The 14,529-nt window shown below is 47.7% G+C and overlaps 1 protein-coding gene across 11 annotated transcripts in view; it reads right to left on the reverse strand.

Moving 5' to 3' along the window:
- Positions 1-234: 234 nt before the first annotated feature.
- SYT17 (synaptotagmin 17) overlaps positions 235-14,529 on the reverse strand; it is a 119,632-nt gene continuing 105,337 nt past the window's right edge. For 8 of the 11 annotated variants that reach the window (XM_053212942.1, XM_053212941.1, XM_053212939.1 and 5 more), the window contains 3 exons: positions 13,844-13,937; positions 9,348-9,477; positions 7,863-8,067 (listed from right to left, as the gene is read on the reverse strand). In XM_053212942.1, coding sequence (XP_053068917.1) covers positions 7,988-8,067; positions 9,348-9,477; positions 13,844-13,937 — 304 coding nt within the window. In that variant the 3' untranslated portion in view covers positions 7,863-7,987. Of the gene's footprint in view, positions 2,634-7,861; positions 8,068-9,347; positions 9,478-13,843; positions 13,938-14,529 lie in introns of those variants that run through there. The other 3 variants (XM_053212935.1, XM_053212933.1, XM_053212932.1) reach the window with 2 other exon arrangements.

Below are 14,529 nucleotides of genomic sequence, written 5' to 3' on the forward strand. Positions count from 1 at the left end.
CTTCTCCCCAGCTCCCCCTGCATCCATGCTTGCAGCACAGCTGGAGACTCATCCCTGCGGTATCATTACTATGAGCCAGGGCTCCCTAGAAGACTGGCTCTGACAGGCCAGCGTTATCGCTGGGGACTTTCTATTGTAAGACAAATAGTAATGACTCCAGCTGGGCGTGGGGAGAATCATAGGCTTCTTCCCAGGGGAAGTTCCCCGGGTGCCTGGTTGTTGTTTGGTTGGGCGGGGGTGGGGGGGTGGGGGGGGGCAGGTGTTAATTACACAGTCCCTGGGTGGTGGGAGGGAGCCATTTCCCAGCTGAGGAGGACTGGAAAATCTGGCACCTTCCTCCCAAGTCAAGATTGCCGAGACCACTATGATCAAATGCTCGTCCTCAGTGGGTGGTAATCAAAGGATTATTTATTTTGTAAAGTCAATACCAGCCATGAGTGTTATTATTTTTGTCATCTTTGCATAGATTGGGGTGGAAATTGGTATTACCTTCTTGAAAGTATTTGACAATAAATATATTAAACATATCAAAGTTTTGTCCCAATTACTGCAGCTGGGCCTGGGTCTGTGGCCAAGTCAAACCAACCCTAGGGGTTATGAGAGAGAACAGGCTGAACTTAGCATAGTTTAGAAGCATCTACATATTTTTAACCACACAAATGATGCGCGTGTATATGATCACTGTGTGAAATCAAACATTACAGATAAAGCTGACATTCTCCCACGGGACCATCGCTCTCATCTCTGAGGTCCACAATTTTATCAGTTTTGTGTGCATCTTTCCAGCTTTTTTCTGCCATATTTACAGATACACGTGTCTATAGAAATATGAGGTATAATTCGATGGGAGAGATTGTGGATATATAAATGATATAATATTTTATCCATTTTTCTACAACTTGCCTTTATCACTCAACAATATGCCTTAGACATGTTTTGTGTCTGTACATAAAGGCTACATAGTGTTCTAGTGACACGTGCATAGTTTATTTAACTGACGGTTTCTTTGAGGGCAATGGTTCTCACCCTTGTGTACTGCCCATCTCCCTATTCCATAGATGATGAAAAATGTTCACACTCATAACACGCTGCTCAAGAGATGCATATTAATTTGTAATAGTCTGGGAACCTCTGTCCTCACTCTGTCCCTTCCTTTCTCTTTTGAGAATGCATATAGGAACGCAAGCCAAGAGTTAGTGTCATTATAATTGGAGTAATCTTGAACTCGGTCTTAAAAAATGAGTAAATCACTGTCAGGCCTTCCATTTTAATTATTGTTACTATTAAACAACTTGGAACATCTAACAACTGGTCTCCGTGTGCTTCCTTAGTCCCATCCAGCTGGAAAGAGAGAAAACCCACTCCGTCCACCATGAAATTGAGTGCTTCCTTACATAATAGGCCACTGCGTTATTCTCACATAGGACCCTAGGCTCCCTTTGCATAGAAGAAAAAATAGCTTTTCCAGGGGCCCATCCTAGCTTATGGAAGAGTATAAGGGTGAGCCTTAGGAGTGAGGGAGTGAGGGGTAATTCTGCTTTTGGTGTCTGCAAATTAAGAGAGAGGACAGGGGGACAAATAATAAACTTGACACTGAAGGCCAAATAAAAAAAGAGGGGGGGGGTGTCAGGGGGTGTTCCAGGCACAGGAAGTGGCCAAGACTGACGAACACCTCAGGACCCAACCACTCTGGCCTGTGTCCCAAGTCGAAATGCAGAAATGAGTCCACACCACGTGTGGCCGAGTTCCGAGAAGACAGCATGACTGAGCAGGCCTTGCGTGGGCCAAGTGCTTAGTCTCATTCACTGCAGAAAGCACCTGCCCAGGGGGCTCTGTCTCAGGTAAGCAGACAGCTGCCTTGGTGCCAGGTTCCAGCAGAGGTGTGTGCCTGGGTCCCCACCAGTGGTCTGGCAGTGGGGAAAGAGGTCAGCTCAGGATCACTAGTGTTGCAGCAGTGACATTAACACGAGCCAAAAGGACCAGGACCCGAGGGCTGCCCATGTGCCTTGAAAGGTTTCTTCCTTTGCGGAGATAAACAGGAATGAACATCCCCTAGGGCTCACAAATTGTCACAGAAGGAAGGTCTGTGGCAACAAAGACAGTCTCAGGTACTCACAATAGGTGCAAAGTCACCCAGGTTGAATACTAAATGGTGGTGTCCTGTCCTTGTCCTAGCTGATGAAGCAGGAATGCCAATCACCATAATGACAGCGAATGTTTATTAACTGTCTACTATGTGCCAGCCACTGTGTGAGCACTTTTTGTGGAGTGTCTCACTCCATCCTCACAGCGTCACAGGAATGTTGGCATTTCCATCTGCATTTCCAAATGGAAGCCTGGTGAGGCGAAGCAGCTTGGCCAAGGTTACACGTTGCTGCAGTGGAGGATCGAGCCACACATCTGCCCCAAACCCACGATCCTCTCACCTTGAGGCTCAGCAGAGCCCCTGTTGTGGGGTTGTTGGGAGGACTGCATCGGCTTCCAGGGCTGAGGTCCCTGACAGTCGGTGGATGTTAGGAAGAAGTGCTGTGCGGCCAGCCTTGGGTTGGAAAAGAAAGCCGTGGAATCTTCTAACATGGCATGTTTGTGAGGACTGGCTTCCTCAAGAGAATTCCCCAGCTGGTCAGAGTCGCCTTAAAAAAGATGGACACTGGGCTGTTGGCTTCGAAATTTTCTTCAAAACAACAGGGGCCTGTTTTCCCTGTTTTTTTCTTTTTTTTAGTATATGTGCTGCTGAAGCGAGCACTGTTTTTTTCTTTTTTTAATGTTATTACTATTATCCTTCAAATTGGGCAAACCACTTAACTATGCCCCATGTGTTTATTTTGACAGCTGATACACCTCCTGATTCTCTTTTGCAGCACCACAGGGAATATCCTACTTCTTCTTCTTTTTTTTTAAGGAATAACATTTAACAATTTTTTTAAAGTATTGTGTTGTCTCCTTTTTAAATTATTTTTGTAATTTAATTAATTTTTTTTTTAAATTTACATCCAAGTTAGTTAGCATATAGTGCAACAATGATTTCAGGAGTAGATTCCCTAATGCCCTCTACCCATTTAGCCCAGCCCCCCTCCCACAACCCCTCCAGGAACCCTCAGTTTGTTCTTTGTATTTATGAGTCTCTTCTGTTTTGTCCCCCTCCCTGTTTTTATCTTATTTTTGCTTCCCTTCCCTTATGTTCATCTGTTTTTTATCTTTTTTTTTCTTTTTAAAAATTTTAATGTTTATTTATTTTTGAGAGAGACAGAGACAGAATGTGAGTGTGTTAGGGGCAGAGAGAGAGGGAGACACAGAATCTGAAGCAGGCTCCAGGCTCTAAGCTGCCAGCACAGAGTCTGACACGGGGCTCGAACTCACCAGCTGTGAGATCATGACCTGAGCCGAAGTCGGACGCTCAACCGACTGAGCCACCCAGGCACCCCACATCTGTTTTGTATCTTAAAGTCCTCATAGGAGTGATGTCATATGATATTTGTCTTTCTCTGACTAATTTCACTTAGCATAACATACTCTAGTTCCATCCACGTAGTGGCAAATGGCAAGATTTCATTCTTTTTGATTGCCGAGTGATTCTCCATTGTATATATATACCACATCTTCTTTATCCATTCATCCATCGATGGACATTTGGGCTCTTTCCATACTTTGGCTATTGTCGATAGTGCTGCTATAAACATGGGGGTGCATGTGTCCCTATGAATCAGCATTCCTGTATCCCTTGGATAAATGCCTGGTAGTGTGCCATTGCTGGGTCGTAGGGTAGTTCTGTTTTTAGTTTTTTGAGGAACCTCCATACTGTTTTCCAGAGTGGCTGCACCAGCTTGCATTCCCAGGGAATATCCTATTTCTTATAAGCTGAGAATAGGAAACAAAAACTACTCCCTCCAAAGGCTCTTCATGGGAGTGAGCTGTGGTCTTGCTCTTCGCTGAGAAGACTGCCCTGAGGCTGCAGTTAGCTTTCTGTTTTCAACCTTCTTCCCAGTTTGAAATTTGGAGTTGGTTCCTCATGACCCTCTTGTACTAGAGATTTTTCGTTGTATCATTAGTGCTTCCACCAGCTCTTTTTTGATAAAACACACCTCCAATTCCTGCTGGAAAGCCATGCCTCTGCAGTTCTCAAAGGCTTGATTGCACAGACCATGATTGGCTGCAGCAATCAAGTTCCTTTACCTCCTGGCCACAGTGATTGGTTGAGTTGGCCAAATAACCCACGTACAACCGATGATATGAAAGGAGATGGTTGCTGGGGCTTCTGGGAAAGAGGCACCCTTCCTGCTCTTGAAGGATGTAACTGTAGAATTACACTGGCCATTTCTGCTTTCCTAAGTGGGGAGACTGGAGCTTCAGGATCAAGCCAATGCCATGGAGGCAGAGCAGGGAGGCAAACATCTTTGGCAATATCATTTAAGTCCCTGGATCAAGCTGAGCCTGAAGCTAGATACCTCAGGACTTTGCAGCTCAATCAGTAAACCAAAGTCTTTTTGTGTTTAAGGCAGTTTGGGTTGGGTTTTCTGTCACTAGCAATCACAACAGCCTCGATGGTGTACTTGCCTCTGAGGACTGGCAAGGGAGCGGAAGGAGTATCCGCCTGCTTGGAGGCTCAGTCTGAAGGTGGGGGTCAATGTGCTGGCAAAAGTGCGGGTAAAGAGGGGCTCTCATACACTGCAGGTATGAGTATAAATTAGTACAGCCTTTTGGGGGGGCTGTCTCATTATACTACAGGTATACGTGTTAATCTGGGTCCTCTGAGAAGCGGGCACCAGGATGGATTAAGTGTGCAAGGATTTTATCAGAGAAAATTGCCTTTGTGAAAGAAAATATGGGGGAGGGGCAGAGAGGGCTGGGAGAGGTGTCAGTCTGTGACACAAGTCTGTCCCCCCCATCCCCCCAGTGAAGGACAGACAGTGGAGGCATCCTAGACTGGCCTGTAGTCTAAGGCAAGTTCAGCAAGGCCATCAAGGTGTCCCTGAGCCGAAGTCCACCAACAAGGGAATGCTCTCCCCCAGAAACAGGGCTGTCTCAGGACCCTGCCTCACTTAGTCATTGCCTGGGAACAGCCTATGGAAAGTGAGGCCTCCAAGCAAACAAAATGATGGATTTCTTTTTTTTTTTTTCAAAATGATGGATTTCAACAGGAGGCCCCGAGGTGCGTTCTCATGGTGGTCTCATGGTCTATGGTGGTCACATACTCAGAAACTACTATTAAAAGTCAGCAGTAGTTAACTCTGGCTGGTGCGATTATGGGAGACACACACAACCTAATACACCTTTCTCTATATATGGTTTTACAGTCCATGTCCATATTTTTATATAAGAAAAAAGTAATCCTATTTTAACATGGGCACACACTTTGAACAGGTAATTCCACTTCTAGGAATATATCCCCAAGAAAATAATTGAACGTGCATACAGAGATGCTTATCACTGTGTTATTTGTAAGAGTGGAAAATTAGATGGTACCTAAAAGGCTAACAATAGGAGTGTTAAATACTTTTTGCTACATCCACATGCTGGGATGGTATGCTTCATTTGCAATGATCCTATGGGTGATATATATTAATTGCCATGCGCTCCAGCATCCCTGTCTGTCTGTCCATCTATCTATACTCCAGGTGTCTAAAAATCTCTCTTGATTGTTTCCACCCCTCCCTCTATCCATCCATCCACTCATCCATCCATCCACTTACCCATCCATCCACTTACCCATCCATCCATCCATCATTCATTGATCTATTTCCCCTCTCTCCACTCCCCCCCACCCCCGCCCCGGATTATTCTCAGGCTTGGTTGCCTGGCTTCCCTGCCCACAGCATCTCAGCAGCAACAGTCTAGAAAAGACGGGAGATTCTGTGGGCTGTCAGAGACTGGTACAGTGACTCCCAGATATGACAGGTGACAAAAATTACCTGAACTAGACAAAGCGCATATGACCCTGAATCGTCAAGGAAAGGCTAATCTTGTTGGATATCATCTGTTTGAGGAAGCAGGAAAATGTATAACGTGGTTTAGAAAGATTCCCATCCAAAGTAGAAAAAACAGAGATATTTGTGACGCCTGTGGAATGAGTTCTAGTTTTCTGGAAAAGTCACCTCGGCCGAGCTCCTCATTCCCCAAAGCTGCCTGATAAATCACAGTCAGAGCTGAAGGGGAGTGTATCTCCATTATATAAAAGAGAAAACTGAAATTCAGGGAGGTTAAGCCACTTAGATGAGGTCACACAGTAAGCCGAAGTGGTGGGATCCGAATCTATGTCTTTTTCATGCCAGTTGTGATATCATGGAGATGTGCCACCCAGATCCCTCCTTCAAGGATGAGGACAGAGAGCTTTCAGCTTTCAGCTCCTTCAGGGTCAGCTGCAGCCACAGAGAGGTCACATCCTTTCTGGGGAAGCCTGCATCACTGACTGAGTGAAGTATGGGTCTAAAGTCCTGGCCACTTCAGCCCTATGTGGTCCACTCCGACGGTCAGGATTTCTCCCGGATCTCCCGGCCAGGTTGGCTGATAATTTGCCAGACTGCACCCCAGTTCCACTCCTTCCTCTGCTTTCTCTTCCCAGGTATTGGTTCCTAATAAACAATCTCTACTCCAAACTCTGTCTCAGCAACCGCTGCCAGAAAACCCAGTCTAGAACCAGTGATGCTGGGAGCAGTCTGAAAAAGCCACAAGACGGGGCTTAGGACCTGGATTGCTCCCCTGCCCCCCTCTAGGATGGCAATCAATAACAGTGGGTGGAACAAGGCCTCTGGCACAAGGTGGTCCAAACCTCCATAGACTGAGCTGGGAGGGTGTACCGGGGGGAGGGAATGTCCTAGCAGAAGCCATGTATCAGGTAGTTGATGAACAAAGAAAACAGTAGCCCTAAGCATAACTAGGTTGGATGGCTATTGCTACAAGGCTTTGCAGGATACTAAACAGCCAAGGACAAGTAACAGGCCCTTCCTCTAGGAGTGAAAACCAGAGAGCCTCTTGGGTTGCAGACAAGGAAGCTGGCAGGAGGGCAGACCAAGCCCGAGACTCAGAGTGACCGAACTTCAAAGGCAGTTAAGCTCCCAAGGAAAGCAGTGTTACACTATGGTCAGGGCCCCGACAGGACACATGGGATGAGGTCATCTGGGTGGTGCCCCCCAAAGATGTTTCCACTTGAGGGGCCATTATGAATAATGCTGCTATGACCCCTCATGTTTGAATACCTGTGTTCAATACTACTGGGTATATACCCAGAATTGGAATCACTGGGTCCTTTGGTAATTCTATATTTAACTTTTTGGGGAAGCACCATACTCTTTTCCAGAATGGCTTCACCATTATGTATTGCCACCAGCAATGTATAAATTTGTTGATATTTTGGGGTTTTGGGGGGAATGACTCTCCTCTTTGGGCCCACATGGTTCAGATGATATTAACTCCCACCACTCTCTGCCCTAGAGATGGGCATCTAAACAACCAGAATTTGCCAAAGCGGAATAGGCGTGTGACCGAGCCAGGCCCGTGAAATTCAACTCTGAATCTCAAAAAACCTTGGATTTGTGTTGCTTACATATATCCACCACCCTTGTTTCTTAAGCCAGTTTCAGTGTGACCAAGTCACCACTCTGTATCATTAAGACTTGCTTGTTTAAAACCTCTGCCTGGGGCGGCACCTGGGTGGCTCTGTCGGTTAAGCATCTGACTCTTGATTTAGGCTCAGGTCATGATCTCATGGTTCGTGAGATTGAGCCCCATGTTGGACTCCGTGCTGACAACATAGAGTCTGCTTGGGATTCTCTCTCTCTCTCTCTCTCTCTCTCTCTCTCCCTCTCTCTCTCTGCCTCTCCTCTTCTCTCTCAAAATAAATAAAAATACACATTAAAAAATTAAAAACAAAAATCTCTGCCCAGGAACTTTATCTCTTCTGTGACTTATATTTATTGAGTGTCAGATTTACACTAGGTATACCTACATGATGTGCTGGAGTTGGGCTCACTTTTGACGGGGCAAGACCGGCTCAGTGAATGGTCAGAGACGCGATCTTGCAGACAAAGGGGAACTTGCGGCTGCATGTGTTATCATTCCATGACCTCAGAGCTGCAGTGAGAAGAAGCACAGAATCCGGGTGAGGGTCCACCTACCACAGTAAAAGTAACCTCACCGCCCCACTGGAGTAAAAGCCCTCTCCCGTGGCCTCATGCCTGCACTGGCACCCCTTTCTGGCTGGTGCTTGATGAGGCTGCTGTCCGGCCCTTCTCTCTCCTAAGGCTGGTCCTGACTTGCTGCTGTCGAGGGGCAGGACACCCTTTACCCAGGGGCTTGGCCCAGCTCTGACTCCCAGGCTCCAGACTGGCTCCCAGGATAGCAAGTCCCTGTTCCCTACCTCCCTATTCGAATCAGGAAAAGAAAAAGGGGCGCAGGAGGAGCAGGAGTTGGGTGCTTGAATCTGGACTTTGGTAGATCCAGGTTTGAAACCCATTTCACTACTTGCTGTGTGACCAAGAACAAATTGTTTAACATCTCTGAGCTTCCATTTCTTCATCTGCAAAATGAGAATATGAATCATTTTCACTTCTCCAGATAGGGTTGAGGAGTGATGATGTTGCTCATGCTGATGGCGGTGATTGCTAATACCACATGCAAATCGTTGTGGCCACTTTATATACATTAGCTTCTTTCCTCTTCACAGCAACCTTGTGCGTTAAGTATCATTAGCCCATTTTGCAGATGCAGACTCTGAGCCAGGAGGTTAAGGCATTCACTTTGGACCATGCGATTAATAAGGGGTGGAGCTGGGGTTCTGAGAACAGCTGGATCAGCTGTGCCTCCTATAATCCTCACGTCTGCCCTGTGGGTAGAACGGTTACTAAATCCATTTTACAGAAGAGGAAGCGGAATCTCAGAGTGAATAAGTGATTCCCTGCAAGGTTACAGAGCTAGAAAGCAGCAAGGCAAGGGCTTGGACCCAGGTGTATATCCTTTTCACTACTTCCACCTCGGTGCTTCTCCAGGCATACGTCTGCTCTGATAGTGAGGAGCACGAGCCTGGGGTCGGGGCTGGCACTCCAGCGCACTGGGGAGCTGACACAGAAGCACCATCTTTTGACTACGGTCTGTGTGACCCCGCCCCTCCAACCTGCCCCATGCTTCTGCCTCTAATGTCTTTTTAATCCAAGCAGGGTCTGCAGGTCAACAATGCCCCGCTACCTACTGTTTAAACTGTATCCACGGCGGAGAAGGGCCCAGCCCCCAACCCCGCCCACTCCGCCCCCACCAGCCCCCTAACGCCCAGGAAAAGGAGGGGGCAGGCAGTCTCTCTGCCATCCCCGGCTCCTCCCCAGCACCCCTGCAAAAGCCCTGATCTCGCGGGCACTCACCACTGGTGGGCCGGTACCATATCTGCACGCAGTCCTCTTCTGGGTCCTTGTGGACGCCGTCGTCCGGCTGGCTTCCGTCCCAGTAGCTGTAGTCATAGGAGGAGCCGTCGGTCCATTCAAACTGCCCTTCCTGGGCAGTCCCATCCAGAGTGGAGGAAGCCAGTCCGTGAGAGAAAGATCTGGCATCAGGGCTGACATTCTAACGCCTCCATATGGAACAGTGCGGAAGTCCTCACTTTGGGGGCGCCTAGGGGCTCGGTCCGTTAAGCCTTGGACTCCTGATTTGGGCTCACAGCTTGTGGGATCGAGCCCTGCCTTCTCGGGATTCTCTCTCTCCCTCTCTCTCTCTCTGCCCCGCCCCCACTCGTGGGCGCACGCATGAGCCTGCATGCTCATGAGCTCTCTCTCTCTCTCTCAAAAAGAATCTTAACAAACAAACAAACAAACTTTTTAAAAAGTCCTGGGGCGCCTGGGGGGCTCACTCAACTGAGCTTCCCACTTCGGCTCAGGCTATGATCTCAAGGTTCCTGAGTTTGAGCCCTGAGTTGGGCTGTGTGCTGACAGTATGGAGCCTGTTTGGGATTCTCTCTCTCCCTCTCTCTCTCTCTCTCTCTCTCTCTGTCCATCTCGCCCAGTCTCTCTCTCTCTCTCAAAATAAATATATAAGGGCGCCTGGGTAGCTCGGTCAGTTAAGCCTTGGACTCCTGATTTGGGCTCAGGTCATGATCTCACAGCTTGTGGGATCGAGCCCTGCCTTCTCGGGATTCTCTCTCTCCCTCTCTCTCTCTCTGCCCCGCCCCCACTGGTGGGCGCGCGCATGAGCCTGCATGCTCATGAGCTCTCTCTCTCTCTCAAAAAGAATCTTAACAAACAAACAAACAAACAAACAAACAAACAAACTTTTTAAAAAGTCCTGGGGCGCCTGGGGGGCTCACTCAACTGAGCTTCCCACTTCGGCTCAGGTTATGATCTCAAGGTTCCTGAGTTTGAGCCCTGAGTTGGGCTGTGTGCTGACAGTATGGAGCCTGTTTGGGATTCTCTCTCTCTCTCTCTCTCTCTCTCTCTCTCTCTCTCCATCTCACCCAGTCTCTCTCTCTCTCTCTCAAAATAAATATATAAGGGCGCCTGGGTAGCTCGGTCAGTTAAGCCTCCGACTTCGGCTCAGGTCATGATCTCCTGGTCGATGGGTTTGAGCCCCACGTGGGGCTCTGCGCTGATAGCTCAGAGCCTGGAGCCTGCTTCGGAGTCTGTGTCTCACATTCTCTCTCTCTCTCAACAATAAATATTAAAATATTTTTAAAAAGTCCTCAGTTTGATGCGAGATACTGCTATTATACCATCACTACTAGCTGCTGTTTATTGAAGGTTCATTAGTCGCCATCAGGGGCTCTACTTATTTTCTCCCAACTGTCGTCCAAGCAGGCATCGTCATGTCTATTGCACAGATGAGAAAACTCAGACTCAGATTGGCCTAGCCAAATTCACATAGCTAATAAAGCATTGGTGCTGGCATTCAAGCCCAGGTCTGTGAGACTCCGTGCCCAAGATTTTAACTACTACACTTTTTTTTTTTTTTTAATTCAATTTACCAGCAGACCGGAGTCACCCTTCATTTCTTTCCTTTTGTCCCTGTACTGTGTATTTTTCTTGCCTGATGTGAGACTTCTCTGTCCAATTACAAGAAAACTCCTGTTGGGAATTTGATTGGTGTTAAAATAAATGTGCAAATTAACTGTGGAAAGAACTATATCCTTGCCATGTTCTGGAACACGAGCCACTTCTGCATTTATTCAAGTCCTTAGAAAAGTCTCCCCCGAAAGACTGATGATTACGGAGGTGGCATCAGATAATGGAAACAGCATGCTGCTTCTGAGAGAGAGGCTAGAGCTAGATGCTACCCACCTCCTCACCGCCATCTGCACAGGTTCCCTAACCTCCCCAGCCTCAGTTTCCACACCTTGACAATGGAGCTAGCCTCTCCCTCAGAAAGCTGTTGTGAGCAGTGATGAAGTAAAGGGCACAAAGGTCTTAGCTAGTGCCCTGCAAGGAAGATTTTAAAAAACAAGCTCTTTTACTGTGTTGTTGGTTATTACTGCACTTAACTGTTGTAATACAAGTTCCTTAAACCCTAAGTGTATTCACAATCCTTTTTTTCTCTAAGTTTATTTATTTAAGTAATTTCTATACCCAACGTGGGACTCACACTCATGACCTTGAGATCAAGAGTCACATGCTCTTCTGACTGAGCCAGCCAGGCGCCCCTATAATCCCATTTTAAAAATTTATTTATGGGGCACCTGGGTGGCTCAGTCAGTTAAGCGGCTGACTTCGGCTCAGGTTATGATCTCGCAGTCTGTGAGTTCGAGCCCTGCATCGGGCTCTGTGCTGACAGCTCGGAGCCTGGAGCCTGTTTCAGATTCTGTGTCTCCCCCTCTCTCTGACCCTCCCCTGTTCATGCTCTGTCTCTCTCTGTCTCAAAACTAAATAAACGTTAAAAAAAAATTAAAAAAAATATTTATTTATTTATTTATTTATTTATTTATTTATTTATTTATTTTTGAGAGAGAGAGTGAGTGGAGGAGGGGCAGAGAGAGAGAGGGAGAGAGAGGAGCCCAAGCAGGCTCTGCGCTGACAGCAGCAAGCCTGATGTGGCTCGAACTCATGAACCATGAGATCATGACCTAAGCCCAAGTGGGATGTTTAATTGACCGAACCACCCAGGTGCTCCTATAATCCCATTTGAAAGTTACTATTACGAATAGAAATTTCGCGGTTCTTTTTTTTTTTTAATGTCTATTTATTTTTGAGAGAGAGAGCATGAGCGGGGGAAGTCCAGAGAGAGAGAGGGGGACAGAGGATCCAAGGAGCCTCTGTGCTGATGGCAGTGAGCCCGATGAGGGGCTCGAACTGATGAACCATGAGATCACAGCCTGAGCCGAAGTAGGACGCTTACCTGACTGGGCCACCCAGGTGCCCATTGTGGGTTTTTTTTTTTTTTTTTTTTTTCAATTACAACTTCTATGTAGGTTCTTGCAAGATGAATTCTATTGATTTAAAAATATATATATCCGGGGTGCCTGGGTGGCTTGGTCGGTTAAGCATCCGACTTTGGCTCAGGTCATGATCTCACGGTCCGTGAGCTCGAGCCCCGCGTCGGGCTCTGTGCTGACAGCTCGGAGCCTGGAGCCCGTTTCAGATTCTGTGTCTCCCTCTCTCTCTGTCCCTCCCCTGTTCATGCTCTGTCTCTCTCTGTCTCAAAAATAAATAAACGTTAAAAAAAATTTAAAAAAATATATATATATCCGTCTCTGTTGAGTGTGGCTACTACTGTTTCTTCTGCTATTTGACAGTGACTTCTACCAGCCCTAGTGAGCTCTTAGAGTGTCCCAAGTGCCAGGCTAAGCTCATTGACTTTTCATAACAAGGCACTGTTATCATTACCCCCATTTTATAGCTGAGGAAACTGAAGCTCAGAGAGGTCAACAAAAAACAATTGCCCAAAGTCGCCTACCAGCCAGTAAGAGGCAGGACGGGGGCTGGAACTGGAGCCCTATTCCCCGCAGTACTCTGGGGGCAGGGCTGGTAGCATACATGCAAAACAGAGACAGTATTCAGCTCCCCCAGGGACAGTCTGGGGACAGAATTCCTAGGGGGACTCTGCTGCGATGTCGCCAGGTATGAGATCTGGCCTTGCTCTTCACCATTATTCCATCGACCCCTGCCCCATTTTGCATCCCAGACCCACTTGTCTTTCAGGTCCTCGAATAGGTCATGATCTCTCACGTCTCAGGACCTTTGCCCATGCTATTCCCTCTACCTGGAATGCTCTTCCTGTGGCTGACTCCTATTTATCCATTAGATACTAGCTTAAATGTCTTTAACTTAGAGAGGCTGTGGCAACCACGGAAGTGCACTGCTTGGAACTCCCTCAGGAGGACCAGCTACAGGGAGCAAGGCTGACCCACAGCCTCAGCTCCCCTGCCCCTTCGGATTCACCGCTGCGTTCACAGCCAGACCAGGTTTCCTCCAGGCTGTGCCCAGTCAGTGACTCAGCAGGTACTCAGGGGTGCTGGTGCCGGCCCATTCCTGCCCCAGGCGGGGTTCCTCTAGTGGCCATCCTTTGCCTGAGGACTCCCCACTGGCCTAGCCAAGTCTTTCTCAGAACTGTGCTATCATCACACTTATGTCCCCTCCTCTTTTTTCCTTCACAGATCTTTCCCCCTCAGAAATATTTTACACATCTAGTCACATTTTTGTGTCCACTGTTTTGGGAACTCACACCCAAACAGAGGCCTTCCCTGATCCTGCTATGTCCCCGTCATATACTCTTTCACAACACTACCTTCTACCTGGGGCATCCCGGTATCTGGTTTCTCTCCACGTGCTGGGCACGCCGCAGTGACCTGCCGTATGGGCCCCAGGTGAAAGGTCGGCTAAGTCAAACTGGCATCCTGGCTGCAGCTGCCAAGAGGGCCTGATGGCCCCTGCTTCCTTACCTGTCTGTGATCGTGAAGCCCCGTCCAGATGTCAGCTGGGATCCCAGGCACACAGCTGTTCACAAGGTCATACACAAAGACATTCTCTTCCCAGCTGCAAACGTAAGAAACGCAGTAGTGTTACTCATCTCTGTTCATAGGACAGAGTCAAAAACTGAAAGCAATCCTTGTTTTTTCCTTCGTTTTTCCTGACAGCAATCCTGTCTTTTCCTTCGCTTTCTTTTTTAACATTTATTTATTTTTGAGAAAGAGAGAGAGAGAGCTCACTCTAGTGGGGGAGGGGCAGAGAGAGGGAAGGGGAGACAGACTCTGAATCAGGCTCCACGCTGTGAGTGCAGAGCCCCATGCGGGGCTCAAACCCATGAACCATGAGATCATGACTTGGGCTGAAATCAAGAGTCGGCCACTTAACCGACTGAGCCACCCAGGTGTCCCTTCTTCTTTTTCTTTTTTTCTTTTATTTATTAAAAAAAATTTTTTTTTAACACTTATTTATTTTTGAGAGATAGGGAGAGACAGAGCACAAGCGAGTGAGGGGCAGAGAGAGAGGGAGGCACAGGATTTGAAGCAGGTTCCAGGCTCTGAGCTGTCAGCACAGAGCCGGACATGGGGCTCTAACCGACAAACTGTGAGATCATGGCCTGGGCCAAAGTCGGGTGCTTAACCGACTGAGCCACCCAGGCGCC

The sequence above is a fragment of the Acinonyx jubatus genome, chromosome E3, assembly GCF_027475565.1.
Source record: "Acinonyx jubatus isolate Ajub_Pintada_27869175 chromosome E3, VMU_Ajub_asm_v1.0, whole genome shotgun sequence".
NCBI classification, from domain to species: domain Eukaryota; kingdom Metazoa; phylum Chordata; class Mammalia; order Carnivora; family Felidae; genus Acinonyx; species Acinonyx jubatus.